Here is a 15,509-nt window from a genome sequence, read left to right on the forward strand (position 1 = left end):
AATCACCCCATTTTGATGTGGATGCATACGCTCGTCCCTCCGCCCCGAGGTATGGGCAATCGCAGGGATTATCCCAAATTATGGAGGATTTTTCGGATGAACCAAATCCGGAAGGAGGACGCGGCGGTGGAAGCTCCAGTGGCCGCACATTCGACGCCGTGGAGGAAGAGGAGAAGGCAACCGAGGAGGAGGAGAATATAGGCCGTCATCCATACAGCCGGGCGGACACGATGACTCTGTTCAACGCTCGGTCAGCGTCTCGTACGATCTCATCGTCGGGAATCAACAAACCCGCAAGTGTTTTTGGGAAAAGGTCACCGCCGCCTACAACGAGAACAAGCCGGCTCGGTCCCGCCACCGCACCCTGAAGATGCTCCGCAGTCATTTTGACCGCGTCGACAGAGATGTCAAAAAATTTTGCGGCATCTACAAGAATAAAGCAACTCAATACCAAAGCGGAGCTAGTGGAGCCGACATTATGAGAGCGGCTTTGCGAGTCTTCTTTGACGACATCGGCAAAGAATTCAAACATGTCGATGTTTGGGAGGCCGTCAAAGACGTTGAAAGGTGGGCCGTCGGTGTCCAGTCCAGCCAGGGCTTGAGCTCGAAGCGCATGAAGCACACGGCGGATGGCCAATACTCGTCTAGTGAGGGCGGGTCAGGCAGCGCCTCACAAGAGGTTGAGGGCACAACCACCGATGCAGGGGGCTCCTCCCGTGGGCGCCGTCGGCCGCAAGGGACCAAGGCAGCGAAGGCGGCTAGAGGGAGGAGGAGCAGAGGCGAATCAAGCCAGGCTGTCTCGGGCTCGAACACCCTATTGTCCATGTCCTTGACCGCCACGATGGCGGACACTTCCCGCATGACGCCTCCACAATATCTAGCCCATCTTGCTGGAATTTAGTATATGGCAAGACAAATTGGTATTCTACCTCCAGGTAGCTTGAGTGCACCGCCACCGCCTTCGGGTGATGATTCGCCGGCGGAGTAGTTTTTAAAATTTCTATAAAATTGTATTTTAAATTATGTCTTTTTTTATTTATTTTGCCACGAATTTAATTATGTATTTTTTTAGGATTTTAAGTTGTAATTTTATTTTATTTAATGAAGTGTGCTTTTATTAATTGAATTTGTTAGAAATAAAAATAAAAAATGAAATTGAATGAATAGTGATGGAGGGTTGCAGGTGTTGTCTCTTAGTTAAGAGATGGAGTGAAAAGTACAGTGGTGCCCATGAATGGTTAAGAGATGAGACGGTAAGAAACGGATAAGAGACAACGTTGCGGATGGCCTAAGGAGCTTCCCATTAATTACATATTACGGGTGCGTTATAATGCTAACTTTTCTTAAATTGCTTACTTGCTAACTCATCAACGTAGTGTACTAAAAATGTAACACGATCACGTTAAAATGTCAACAAATATTTGTGTTGACATTTTAATAAACTATGTTGATATTTAAATATTAATGTCAACACAATATATTAAAATATCAACTTAAGTTTATGTTGACATTTCAGTATCATCGTATTGACATTTTTAATACACTACGTTGATTAGTTAAGAAATTAACAATTTAAGAAAAGTTAGCAACGGATCACATCCCTTACCCACGTACTCACTTTTAAAATATAAATTTTGCTTATCAATATAGGAGTATCAATCTTTGATTCCGATTGTCAATCTTTCTTTATCATTTTAAATTCTGCTGTCACACACTTCTTTGAGTTCTTAACAATCTTGCTTTTTCTTTTTTTATTTGTTGTTTCTTCTTTAGAGGTTGTTCAACAACCGCTTGTGGCACGTTTAGGTATATTCTGATAAATTACCAATCAATATATATATGCCTACAAATATGTCATCTATTGCAATTTCTTTTGTGAAATTCTTGAATTTTCAGTGGAAATGGTTTTCTTGAACCACTGAGAGCATTTCCGATGGATCTTGAAAGTGGGGTTTATCAGAATCAAGTAAAGGTGAGATTTTTTTCATCTGGGCCTTCTTTTTTTCGAAGAATTTCATTACATATGCAATAAAGATACGATTATGAATAAATTTCAATATATATGCATTAAAGCAATGAATTATTTGCTGCAGAAAGAATCTTGGAGGACGATTCTCATTCTTGCATACCAGAGTTTGGGAGTTGTGTATGGGGATTTGAGCACTTCTCCTTTGTATGTTTACCAGAGCACTTTTGCTGAAGATATTAAACATTCAAGCACAAATGAGGAAATCTATGGGGTTTTGTCTCTTGTGTTTTGGACATTGACTCTTGTGCCTCTGCTGAAATATGTGTTTATTGTGTTGAGAGCTGATGACAATGGTGAAGGAGGCACATTTGCCTTGTATTCACTGCTTTGCAGGCATGCTAAGGTGAATTCACTGCCTAGCTTCCAGCAGGCTGATGAGGATTTGTCAGCTTACAAGAGGGATGTTGTGGGCCCGGCGCAGACAAGCTTCGGGGCCGGGTTGAAGGCCACTCTGGAGAGATACAGAGTGTTGCAGAGGTTCTTGCTTGTGTTGGCTCTGCTTGGAGCTTGTATGGTGATTGGCGATGGGATATTGAGTCCAGCAATTTCTGGTGTGTGTGTTGTGTGTATGTGTTGTTTTGTTGGAATTTGAATTATTGATTGGTTTAACTTTTTATGCCTTTTTCCCTGCAGTGTTTTCTGCTGTTTCTGGCCTTGAAATTGCCATGGAAAAAGAGCATCACAAATGTAAGAATTCTCAATTTTATGGAATTGATTGGCTATGCTAATGGATAGCTTTGTTTTATTCCACTGTTTATGTCATAATTAGGAATTTTTAAAAAGTTGAAAGTGATTAGGCTGAGATGGTGTCTGTATAGTGTCCAACAGTTGAAATATTTAAAATTTGAAGTGTTTAAAACCACTAACTTTTTTCAAGCATATATTATAGTTTTGGAAAAGTTCATTTTATACTGTCTGAATAGTATAACATGTGTGTTTAGTTTAGAAATGATCGCTCAGGAGATTCTTGATCGTGCTTTCACTATCTTGGTTCCCCAATCCTACCTTTGGAGAAGTGTTTTAGTGATATTTATTATATGAATATTACAAAGCTTTCTTTATTTTGGAGCAGAATCAAAGTGCTGCACAATGAGCTTTGCTCGTGAAAGTGGGATGCCTTTTCATTGTTTGTTTCTCTTACGATAATTTGTGTCGTAGGCTAACTGAGATATTTAGATGAATTTGCATCATGAATCTAGAAAGGTCGTTTATTAATTTTTTATCTCCTGAATGACCTCACAACTGCTTAGAGGCACCTTTCCTCAGTGACTAGTTTATGTTGTAGTCTAATTTGCCACATTTCTGTACTTGTAGACAGCTTGAATGATTATGGACCAAAATATTTCTGTTTGTCTTTCGTTCTTTTTTAATTGTGTTGTGGATATGATTTGTATTTACGCTTTTCGATTCTGCCTGAAATGCAATAATCGTGCAGATGTAGAAGTACCCGTTGCTTGTATCATACTGATAGCCTTGTTTGCCCTTCAACATTATGGCACCCACAGGGTTGGATTCTTATTCGCACCTGTGGTCGTGACATGGCTTCTGTGCATAAGTGTTATCGGGGTGTACAATATTTTCTATTGGAACCCTCATGTTTATCAAGCTCTGTCGCCGTATTATATTTATATATTTCTAAAGAAAACTCAGAGAGAAGGTTGGATGTCACTGGGTGGAATTCTGCTTTGCATAACGGGTAAGCAGGAGCACTTGAGATAGTCTTTTCTATTCTTTGCGGAATATGGTTGATATTGGGTTGAATTTTTCCAGGTTCGGAAGCCATGTTTGCTGATCTCGGGCACTTCTCTCAGGTGTCGATTAAGGTATTGTTGAAGTGATTCTTGAAAGTATCTTCCCTAAATTTGTAGATGAAGCTTTCAAAGCTCGTTTTGACTAACACGTTTTTTCCCCTGTGGATTTATAGATAGCATTCACATCTTTTGTATATCCGTCACTAGTCCTCGCATACATGGGGCAAGCTGCGTATCTTTCTCAACACCACGATATGCAGAATCATGTCGGGTTTTACGTCTCTGTACCAGGTAAGAATCTCTGACCGAATCTCATCTGATGTGGAAGAATGTTCATGATGCTGTTTCCACTTACACGGCATACTTGTGTTGTTGTGTTAGAGAAACTAAGATGGCCGGTTTTGGTGATAGCAATCCTCGCTGCAGTGGTCGGAAGCCAAGCAATTATCACCGGAACCTTTTCTATCATAAAGCAGTGCTCGGCCCTCGGCTGCTTTCCGAGGGTCAAGATAGTCCACACCTCATCAAAGTTCCATGGACAGATTTACATCCCCGAGATCAATTGGAGTTTGATGATCTTATGCCTGGCCGTCACTATCGGTTTTAGAGACACGAGACGTCTTGGTAATGCTTCAGGTAAGCCATAACTCAATTTTAGTCTCATGTGAAACAGTCTTACTGCTCATGTTATCAAAATGTATTTTGTTTTTTCCTTATCTAGGTCTAGCCGTTATCACGGTGATGCTGGTTACGACTTGCTTGATGTCTCTCGTTATCGTGTTATGTTGGCGTCGGAGCGTCATGTTGGCAATTCTCTTCGTTGTATTTTTTGGGACAATCGAAGCCCTCTACTTCACAGCTTCTCTGGTGAAGTTTCTCGAAGGAGCCTGGGTGCCGATTGCTCTCTCGTTCTTCTTCATGCTAACGATGAGTATCTGGCACTACGGGACACTCAAGACGTACGAGTTCGACGTCCAGAACAAGGTCTCCGTCGACTGGCTTCTCAAGCTCGGCCCGAGCCTAGGCATTGTTCGTGTCCGTGGCATTGGCCTCATACACACAGAGCTGGTCTCCGGAATCCCAGCGATATTCTCACATTTCGTCACCAATCTCCCAGCCTTCCACCAAGTTCTCGTGTTCCTTTGCGTCAAGTCTGTCCCCGTTCCCCACGTCAGACACGAGGAGCGGTTTCTTGTCGGACATATTGGCCCTAGGGGCCACCGGATTTACCGATGCGTCGTTCGTTATGGATACCGCGATGCCCATAAAGACGACCTAGAGTTCGAGAACGATCTCGTGTGCAGCATAGCCGAGTTTATAAGGACTGGGAAGGTCGCCCTAACGGACGAAGACCCAGATTCTGCAAAGCATAGTGACGAAATGGTCGTCGTCGGGTCACCCTCAACCCATCAAGGGATCCAGTTTTGCGAGGACGAAGGCAGCGGTGGGGATGGTGAAACGGCGGGCACATCAGAGCTCAGAGAAATACAATCCCCTTCGGTGAGGAAACGAGTCCGGTTTGTCATCCCCGAGAGCCCGGCGATCGAGAGACGCGCCCGGGACGAGCTACGGGACCTCGCGGAGGGCCGGGAAGGCGGGGTGGCCTACATTCTAGGGCACTCGTATGTAAGAGCAAAGCATGGATCAAGTTTGATGAAGAAGATGGTGATAAATCTAGGGTATGATTTTTTGAGAAGGAATTGTAGGGCTCCAACTTATGCATTGAGTGTGCCTCATGCTTCGACATTAGAAGTTGGGATGGTGTATCATATCTAATCTTGGTTGTAAATATTTTTTGTTTCTATAAATGTGTTTTTGTAAATGGAATAAGGAATATATGCAAAGTTTACAGTATAATTATAACTAAGGTTAAACAAGATGACTTAAGGTTGGTTTTAAATTTTTAATAATAATTTAACAATCTACGGTAGTAAATTATTTATTCCTCATAAAATTTTATTTCATTCGTTAATTACTGGTACTTAATTTGGATTTAGTTCTCTATTATCGCATTATACAAAGATACGGTAATTACTAAATTCAAATTGAGGGTAAAGATTTCTAAGAGATAATAACAACAAATAACTAATTATATGATTTAATTTTATTATATAGGAGTAATAACTAATATACACTGAATTATATTGGAGTCAATTCATGAGTTTTTTTTATAGTCTTTAACTCTTTATATAAGAAAAGCACTTCAAATGAATCGTTTTATAGCAAACTTTTATACAACAAAAACTTTTGTATACCATAAATTCACTTAAAATATTTATTATTAATGATATAATCTTAAATAATAATTATAATTTTGGCGAAAAATGTAATTTAGCGAGGAGTAGTATTTTTTTTCCTATTACAATAATAACTGAGATTGCCCACAGAGAAAAAATGAGGAATCATTTTAACACTGTGGCACCCCTACACCACACCGTATAGGAACATTCCTCCCGCGAAAGGAGAAACTTTTTTGCAGTGCGCAATTTCTAAATTTTGCGTCAATTCCATCTTCATAGGCTCAAACCAGTTTTCTCCATTGAATTCGATCGTTAATCGTTCGATTTCTCCGTTTCTTCCAATCGGTCAACCCCTAATTTTCGCCATTTCTCAGCTCGCTTGTCCAAAACTGAGTATCACACCTTTTGTTCTTCACCTTCTACAGATCTCTCGGTCGGTTTTAATTTTGCTTTTTAGGCTTTTTGATCTCATTCATTTGAGGATTCTGCTGGATCAGTTGAGTTTGGATATTGAGGAAAATTTCTGTGATCATAGCTGGATCTGGTAGTGCTATCTTACAATCATGAATCCGTTTTCCTCCGGCACGCGAATGAGGTCAGCACTCTATCGTTGTAGTGTTAGTTGGATTGTGTGTGACGGTATTTGTTGATTTTTTGGAATCGAGATGAGTTTGGTTTGAATTATTGGATTTAGCTGCAGCCAGTTTGAGATTTGATGAGCACGATTGTGATTGAATGCTGACATTGTTAGTATATTAGGTGATATGGTGATCGTATAATAAGATTGCATTTTTTTGTAAAGGATGAGAAAACCGATAGCAATAGGATATGGATTTAGCATTTAAGTTTCTTCGAAATGTGAGGCAGTCTGTTCAGTTATAGATTTGACTGATATTGAAGTTAAATTGGTGAATTTAGGATTACTTATTTGTTAAAAGACAAACACTATGTTAAGAGAAAAGCCAGTAGAGAAGGTAGCTCTGTTTGGAGTAGGGTCAGAGACTGAGGCAGACTTATGGGAACTTATCTTAGTCAAGCTGTGATGGTTTTGATCTTCTGGGATTTGCAACACCTGGGTGTATGATGCAGTGGTAAATGAAGCTGAAAAGGATTTTGTTTTTTTTGTATCTGTCTAGAAAGTTCACTGCCCCATTCTTCTTCTGGTATATGCAATCATGGTTAGAGCCGAATGTGGAAACCCTTTAGACTGCGATAAGAAAAGTTCATCTTGATGTTTATGAATCGACTTTACTCCATCTCATCACTACATTCTACAACATACATCATATCCTATTGTTAACTTTAGCTATCCTGTTCTTCCCTTGCATTGATGCATATGAGTTGTTTATTTATCGTGATAATTGGTTAAGTCAGGAAATATCAGTTAAGACTATTTTCTTGCAGGGACATGATTAGGGCCATACGTGCATGCAAAACTGCAGCTGAGGAACGAGCGGTTGTAAGAAAAGAATGTGCTGTAATTCGAGCTGCAATAAGTGAAAATGATCAAGATTATAGCCATCGCAATTTGGCAAAGCTCATGTTTATTCACATGCTTGGATACCCAACACATTTTGGTCAAATGGAGTGCCTTAAGTTAATTGCTACAGCAGGATTCCCAGAGAAGAGAATAGGATATCTTGGCCTTATGTTGCTTCTTGATGAAAGACAGGAAGTTCTGATGCTTGTCACCAACTCAATAAAACAGTAACAATCTAAACTTGGTTTTGTTTATACATATGTCCTAGCTCACAAGGTCATGCAGAACACAGGAAACACAAAGTTATTGATCCTGTCATGTTATTATGATAAATCCAAAGTTATTATTAATTTGCTTGCTATTGAAAATCAATTGCATGTGAACTTGAATACAGAGATCTAAACCACACAAACCAGTATATTGTTGGACTTGCTCTTTGTGCCTTGGGAAACCTCGGCTCTGCAGAGATGGCTCGTGATCTTGCCCCAGATGTTGAAAGATTACTTCAATTTAGAGACCCTAATATAAGGAAAAAAGTAAGTTCTTTCTCTCAATGAAGTTGACTAGATAGCAAGTAAAACCATAACCTATGTCACGTACTCTGTGTTTTGTATCAAGCATCAAAATGTCATGTCATTCGAATATGTTTTCACTTATTTTATGTTATATTTTTGAAATATTGTTCATGCTCCTCAAACTAATCATATCTCTTGGAACTGGTTGAGTTGTGACAACAAAGCCTTAGACATAAGATGTAAAATGTTTTCTTATCTATTGACGATTCTAGTATTTATATCTTGTTTCTCCAGAAACTAAGACTAATGCGCTATTCACTAGAAAAGTAGTAGAAAACTATCAGAAAATTTTGTGGTTTTATCAGTTATGTCTTTACAAAACTTTGTTCCTCCAGAGTTGCTTTAAAACACAGACCTCGAGAATCCGATCTCATCATGACCCAAAAGTCTATACAATGTAGGCAGCCTTATGCACAATAAGGATAATTAAGAAAGTACCAGACCTGGCAGAGAACTTCATAAAACCTGCAGCTGTCTTACTGAAGGAAAAGCATCATGGAGTCTTAATAACAGGAGTCCAGCTTTGCACAGATCTCTGCAGAGTCAGTGAAGAGGCTCTTGAATATTTTAAAAAGGTAACTTTCCAAAATTATCTCTGTGTTTCTTGAAGGTAGTTGCTACAATGAACATAAGAAGAAGTTTCTGCTTACAAGAATTTGATCTTTTTCCTGTATTATTTCCTCTGGTTCTAGAAATCCATTGATGGCTTAGTCAAACTTCTAAGGGATCTTACGAACAGCCCATATGCACCTGAGTATGATATTTCTGGGATTACAGATCCTTTTCTTCACGTTCGATTGCTTAAGCTCTTACGTGTTCTGGGAGAAGGAGATGCTGATGCTAGTGATAGCATGAATGATCTTCTTGCCCAGGTAACTAGGCATTTCTCATGCATCAACCTGCTTTCTTCTTAAGGTGGCATAATTCCTTCCTTTATTTGTAAGGATGTTCTGGCAACCATATAGCTTTCTACATGTTGTTTGAAGCAACCACGCCACTCTAATAATTTTTCATATTTGGCGTATTTCTCCGTTTTCTGTGGCACATCCATATTGTTCAATATTTGATAACCAGTCTTGGAAATTACAATTTTGATGTATCCTTGTTCTTAACATGTCTCCCCTCTGGAAAATGAAATAGAGAAAATAAGGGAAAATAAGATATTAGTTTGTATAAACTTTGGGTTATTCATGTTGATCATAAAATGAAAATAACACTGTCTCTTGAATTCATTAATCACCGATAGACCAGTATTACTATCTCGGTATCTGTATGGTAACAAAGTTCGTTTATTTTGCTTCCTTATTGCAGGTGGCAACCAAAACCGAGTCAAACAAAAATGCTGGGAATGCCATCCTCTATGAATGTGTTGCTGCTATCATGAGCATTGAAGATAATGGAGGGTTGAGGGTACTTGCTGTCAATATACTGGGAAGATTTTTGTCCAGCCGGGACAACAATATCAGGCCTGTTTATTAATTTTTTATCTTTACTTTCTGGGGACTCTTGAGCTTCAATTAATAAAACAAATTTTGATTTAAAGTTGCTTCAGTTCATTGAGATACTAATCATTTCCCTGTGTTCCTTGCCGAAAGGAACTGGTCCACTCCAGTATGATAATCAAGAATTTTATTCCTTATGAATGAGACCCCATTCTTGTAGTATGCTTGACCATACAAGGCAAAAGATTCTCTAAGAAATCTGCCTTGTTCTATATTCAAGGTTTTGTCTTTTAAATTTTTATTTTTGTATATCTGATGAATTATGTCTTAATTCAGATATGTCGCATTGAATATGCTGATGAAAGCTATGGCATTAGACAGTCAAGCAGTGCAGAGGCATCGAGCCACGATTCTTGAATGTGTAAAGGTGTGTGATGGAATGCAGCTCTATTGCGTGTATGCAGTATGCTAAAACTTAGTAATAAACTTTTCCTTTGCTTTTGAAAATATATCTTAACCATACTGGTTTCATTAATGGAAAATCTCTTTAGTTTTTAGTTAGTTTTCTATAATAATGAGTATTGTGGTTGGGCGCTTGCTGCGACTTGACAAACCAGGCCCTCTTTAGACACCAAAACAGTCCAACATTCTTACGGAATGGTTTTTGAGACTTTCTGGTTGCAGATAACTTTCTAGTTCCAGCACAATGCACATTTGTTTTTGTTCTGTTTCTTTTCATTTTATCCAAGGATCTGCTGAAACTTAGTTTTGTAAGCACATAATGGATGTGCAATCTTAGGGACTCATGGACTTGTTTGATGTCAGGATCCAGATGCTTCAATTCGTAAAAGAGCCCTTGAGCTTGTTTATCTTCTGGTAAATGAAAACAATGTGAAGCAGATGACGAAGGATCTTGTTGACTATCTTGAAGTTAGCGACCCTGAATTTAAGGGAGACCTTAGTGCAAAAATTTGCTCTATTGTGGAGAAGTAAGTAAGTTTAATAAGTTAAAGGGTTCCTAAACTTCATCCCTGTAACAAGAATTTGAGTGATATGATCATTGATGTTTGCTATGCTAGAATGTATGGTATAAGTGTTTGCAATTTCTTTAGCTTCTCGTAGTTTGTATTATGTGAATCCATGTTTATGATTTCAAGTAGATTCATTTCTAGTTGATAGATGTCTTGTATCTAGAGAGAAATAATATCCTTTTGTCTTGGCCTTTGGGTATTTTTTGTGGGCTCATATCACTGTAGCAGCGATTGGTTTTATTGGACTACATTAGTATAATTCAATACATTTAACATGGTTGTACTTGAATAGTAAAATATCTTCTAGTTCAATGTAGTTATTCCTAGCTTTATATCATGAATCATCTGTGTGGTGCTCCAGGTTTTCCCCTGAGAAAATATGGTACATTGATCAGATGCTGAAGGTCCTATCAGAGGTATGCCTACTAATACTTTCTGGAGTTTCTCTTAAAACTGGACTTGGCCATCAATTTGTTTTTGGTAGTTTACAAAGATATCTTGTACTACTATTGTTGGTGTACTTACTGATAGTGCATGTCTTATGGTTCATGCAATGCTAGTATACATAAAGAAGAAATGTCATGCAGCTCATCTTTTTGTTATTCTTTGATATAGCTGGAGTAGCATCACCTTTGCAAGATCTAGATAGCGAAAATTTGTAGTTAGGATGTGTGGTGCATCATGCATTTAAGAACAGAATTTCCTGTGTCTTGATGCAAACAGGATTGTGAAAAGTTATATTAATTACAAATGATCTGGTTGTGGTGAACATACATTACTTTAAGGGTTAATACCTTGTGCTTATTGCTCCAATATGTATACAACTGAACATTCATAGCTTCAGCACATGATAGAACTTTAACTGGTATTGTGAGACCTAAAATTCTCTAACCACTCTTGGCATAAGAGAAAACTGAACGGTCATGAAGATTTGCTAACTCCATCAATTATGATATTACTTCTCTGGCACTCAAAAAATGTCTACAATCTTATGATTGTACTCATATAGTTGATTAGTTTTGGACTCCCATGGGTTTCCTTACCCAATTATATTTCCCAAAGTACAACCAATCATATTTCCATTTGCTGGTGCATTTTTCTTATTACTGGGTCATATATGAGGTTTTCTCCAAACAACTTTTCCCCACAAACTCCGAAAACATAACCAATTGCATATACCAAAATGCTGTTTGCAATTGTATTTAGAATATCATCACTTAATCCCACATGCCACCATGTCGGGTTTTTTAAATATAAGCTATATAATATAATTTCTACTAAAAATGCATGAGAGTAATGTCTGTCCTACTCCTATCCCATGAAGAGCTGTGGAAGGGTGCTTTGGTGTATAATATGTATTGTCACTTGTCAGTAAAAAGGTTGCTGCGGACCTTTTCACTAATGATTGCACTTTTATGATATGGTGTGCAGGCTGGAAATTATGTGAAGGATGATGTGTGGCATGCCCTTATTGTTGTAATTACTAATGCTCCCAATCTCCATGGTTACACAGTAAGATCGCTGTACAAGGCTGTACAGACGACAACTGAACAGGTATGCCCTAGCTGAGGAAGGTTATTAACTATAATAGGTTTCTACTGTACTTGTCTACTTGTTTCTTAAAATTTTGCTATCACTTCCAGGAAACTCTTCTTCGTGTAGCTGTTTGGTGTGTTGGAGAATATGCAGACCTGCTGATTAGTAATGCTGGAATGCTTGATATAGAGGACCCAATAACTGTGAGTCTGAGATTTTTTACTCCTTACTTCATATTTCATTCCCTCCCCCCCGCCCGCCCGCCCCCACGTTCCCCTCCCAAGGTTCTTACCCTTTTTGATACTAATGTACTAATGGAATTTTTTATTTCTCTAAACTTCATAGGGAATTAGGGATGAGTAAAAGGCTGCAATAATTTAACTCATGTCTGGAACAGGTAACAGAGGCTGATGCTGTTAATGTTGTAGAAACTGCAATTGGACGTGATTCTTCCGATCTCACAACTCGAGCTATGTGTTTGATTGCTTTGTTAAAGCTATCAAGTCGTTTCCCTTCCTTATCAAAGTATGTTGCCATCATTCCACTGTAAAATATTGATATCTATCATTTAAGACCGCATGTTCCCACCTGCTGAGTACTTTTGCAGTAATCATTGACTGCTAACACAAATGTCTCCCATAATGTGCTTGTTCTACTTCCCTGTTTTACCGGCTTGAAAGCAAAAAAATGTTTATATTTGTCTGGACATATTGCTGTTAACAATCATATGTGATAGCATGTTTAGATACAATTATATCTATAATTTCCCTACTCAAGCAAGGAACCATTCCTAATCTGTCACAGGAGGATAAGCGACATTATTCATAGTCATAAACGGAGCCTTGTGCTTGAACTGCAACAGAGAGCAATTGAGTTCAATTCTATTATTGGGAAGCATGAGAAAATCAGGTAAAGTTAGACTAGTTTTGAGTATCTACATCCTCCACCTATGGTTCTTCAGTTACGTGGTTCTATGACGCTACATGCATTTCTTCAGGTCTGCCTTGGTAGAAAGGATGCCAGTACTTGATGAGGCAACTTTCAGTGGGAGGAAAGCTGGCTCTGTGCCAAATGCAGTTTCAACTTCACAAGGAGCTCCACCGAAAATTCCTAATGGGGTTGCCAAACCTGCACCTCCTCTAGTCGATTTACTTGATCTTAGTTCTGATGATGTTCCAACCACTGTCTCTGCTGGTGGAGATTTTCTTCATGATCTACTTGGAGTTGATATGTCCCCAGCGCCTTCACAAGGTTGATTTGACTTGAGTTACTGTTTGCTTGTATTAATGATTCAATTGAAATGCCGATGGTTCATATAAGTTGATTTGTATCTGCACTAGTTTTGCTTTGTTAGAGTTTGTAGTCTGGGTGAGCAATTTTAATGTTACAACATTCCTTCACTATTCAGGGTAAACCTTATTTGTTCTTTCGTGTTGACATTTCAGGAACTAACCAGACAAAGAAAAGTGGTACAGATATGTTGCTGGACCTTCTGTCAATTGGAGATCCTCCAGCCCTAAGTAACTCATCCACACTCGATATTTTGTCCACAAGTCGGGATAACCAAAGTGCTGGGGATCTTTTGGGGAAATCGCCGACACCCCAACCTTCAGTGAAAGCTTCCACCCCTGCTGGAAGCTCTTCAATGATGGATTTGTTGGATGGTTTTGGAGCCGCCCCATCTGTACCTGGTAATATATCATCGTTTTATATCTGCATTGACTACTTACTACCTTCTTGATAGATTTTTCACACTGGTACTTTAGTTGCAGTAACCAACGCCCCAACCTATCCATCAATTGTTGCATTCGAGAGCAGCTCCCTGAAAGTAACTTTCAACTTCTCAAAGGATCCTAGCAGCCAACAAACCACACTAATCGAGGCTCAGTTTACGAACAAGTCACCCAATATCTACTCAAATTTTGTATTCCAGGCGGCAGTTCCCAAGGTAATTTTAGGGCACCATCATCCTGACTCCTTTCTCGTGTCCCAACACTTGGGAGAACGTAAATAACGTTCTTGCATGTCCTTGCAGTTTCTTCAGTTGCACTTGGATCCTGCTAGCAGTAATACTCTTCCTGCAAGTGGTGATGGATCTATCACACAGACATTGCGGGTTTCAAACAGCCAACACGGCAAGGTATGTGTGCTCATATTGTTTTCTTTAAAATCATCAGATGAATAGTTGACATGTATGTTTTCCCCCATTCTGAGCATGAATGCTTTGGCTTTCAGAAATCTCTTGTTATGCGTATGAGAATAAATTACAAGGCGAACAACAAAGACGTTCTCGAGGAGGGTCAGATCAACAACTTCCCCCGTGGCTTGTGAGAAAACTGCCCGACACTTGACCTTATTACGCGTGTTAATTTTCACAGAAAAGAAGCATCATTGTAATCGGCACAGCACCATTTCAACCGGGTGCCCTTCGAATGCATCTATTTACAATTACGCGTCACCTCTTCCCTGAGTGGGTTAGTTTTGTGTCCATTGTTACAAGAAAAATGTCGTTAAAAAAGTTTTGTGCCAACACTTATTTCTCCACAACAGGTCTTGAAATCTGAATTGTGTTGGCCTAATTTCCTATAGAACTGTCTGTATTCAATCCAAGAAACATTTTTGTAACTTAGACTTGTTAAAAAAGTTCAAATTTTGGAGCATTGTGTCTTAACCTCTATTTATTCAAAACTTCCGATTTGGACTTCATTTGAAAAATTATACTCCATTCTCTCCGTTCCATTACAAGTTATTGATAATTTTTTTGATTGTCTCATTACAAATGATCAATTTTTTTAGATTAAAACAACTCTTACTTTATTCTATCTCTCGTCTCATTTTATTGCATCAGTGCCTGCATTATCAGTTTCTCTAATTTGAGTCGCTGACAACATATATGGAAAGCATGTATTGATAAAATAAAATACGAATCGGGCGTAACGAATGACCTAAAATTGCTCAAGACTAACGTATTGTACTCTAAAAAATCACATGAACAATTTTATCGTATTTCATGGCTTGAGCTGTGTTGCACATTGCCAGAGCATGTAATAGGACAACGCAAATATTTTATTTTATATATGCGAACTTTTCTTTGTTTTTTCCAATGTCCAATGTATTGGCTACTCGATTTTCTAGACAAAAAAATTCTCATAATAACCTTTTGTATTAATATTGGTAGCGTAATTAAAGTACATCACATGTACCTAGTGTCACACAGCATATAATCTAGGACAAAAAAAATGGAAATGGAACCTATAAATTTGATTAATTAAGGCCATCCACAACGCTGTCTCTATACCGTCTCTTAAACCGTCTCTTAACTACTATTTGAGCACTATTTGATGGCCCCACTGTCCTTTTTTCCTCCATCTCTTAACTAAGAGACGGAGGCTGCAACGCTCCGTCTCTTAACCGTCTCTATACCG

General features: G+C 38.8%; 2 protein-coding genes across 3 annotated transcripts; both read left to right on the forward strand.

Annotated features, from left to right (window-relative positions):
* Positions 1–1,666: 1,666 nt before the first annotated feature.
* Positions 1,667–5,602, forward strand: LOC121769040 (potassium transporter 6-like). The gene is made up of 9 exons (XM_042165695.1): positions 1,667–1,806; positions 1,897–1,972; positions 2,094–2,580; positions 2,663–2,716; positions 3,465–3,725; positions 3,800–3,852; positions 3,954–4,071; positions 4,162–4,416; positions 4,502–5,602. The coding sequence occupies exons 2-9, from the start codon at positions 1,934–1,936 to the stop codon at positions 5,554–5,556; spliced, it is 2,322 nt and encodes a 773-aa protein (XP_042021629.1). The 5' UTR covers positions 1,667–1,806; positions 1,897–1,933; the 3' UTR covers positions 5,557–5,602.
* Positions 5,603–6,191: 589 nt separating this feature from the next.
* On the forward strand, positions 6,192–14,755 carry LOC121768379 (AP-1 complex subunit gamma-2-like). 2 transcript variants are annotated; one of them, XM_042164867.1, is made up of 18 exons: positions 6,192–6,615; positions 7,425–7,727; positions 7,895–8,036; positions 8,477–8,650; positions 8,768–8,947; positions 9,387–9,541; positions 9,854–9,944; positions 10,343–10,506; positions 10,910–10,964; positions 11,980–12,102; positions 12,192–12,287; positions 12,482–12,609; positions 12,889–12,993; positions 13,082–13,335; positions 13,530–13,775; positions 13,851–14,032; positions 14,120–14,224; positions 14,320–14,755. In XM_042164867.1, exons 1-18 carry the CDS (start codon positions 6,584–6,586, stop codon positions 14,413–14,415), a joined length of 2,631 nt encoding a protein of 876 aa, XP_042020801.1. In that variant the 5' UTR covers positions 6,192–6,583; the 3' UTR covers positions 14,416–14,755. The 2 variants fall into 2 exon arrangements, with proteins under 2 accessions (XP_042020801.1, XP_042020802.1); XM_042164868.1 differs by having other exon boundaries at positions 13,857–14,032.
* The last annotated feature ends 754 nt before the right edge of the window (positions 14,756–15,509 follow it).

The sequence above is a fragment of the Salvia splendens genome, chromosome 15 (assembly GCF_004379255.2).
Source record: "Salvia splendens isolate huo1 chromosome 15, SspV2, whole genome shotgun sequence".
NCBI classification, from domain to species: domain Eukaryota; kingdom Viridiplantae; phylum Streptophyta; class Magnoliopsida; order Lamiales; family Lamiaceae; genus Salvia; species Salvia splendens.

Coding starts and splice junctions, on each gene's coding strand:
- LOC121769040 (XM_042165695.1), top strand. CDS start 1,934: ATGGATCTTGAAAGTGGGGTTTATCAGAATCAAGTAAAG. Junction 3,853..3,953: donor TCTCTCAGGTGTCGATTAAG/GTATTGTTGAAG, acceptor GTGGATTTATAG/ATAGCATTCACATCTTTTGT. Junction 4,417..4,501: donor ACGTCTTGGTAATGCTTCAG/GTAAGCCATAAC, acceptor TTCCTTATCTAG/GTCTAGCCGTTATCACGGTG.
- LOC121768379 (XM_042164867.1), top strand. CDS start 6,584: ATGAATCCGTTTTCCTCCGGCACGCGAATGAG. Junction 10,507..10,909: donor ATTTGCTCTATTGTGGAGAA/GTAAGTAAGTTT, acceptor GTGGTGCTCCAG/GTTTTCCCCTGAGAAAATAT. Junction 12,610..12,888: donor CGTTTCCCTTCCTTATCAAA/GTATGTTGCCAT, acceptor AATCTGTCACAG/GAGGATAAGCGACATTATTC.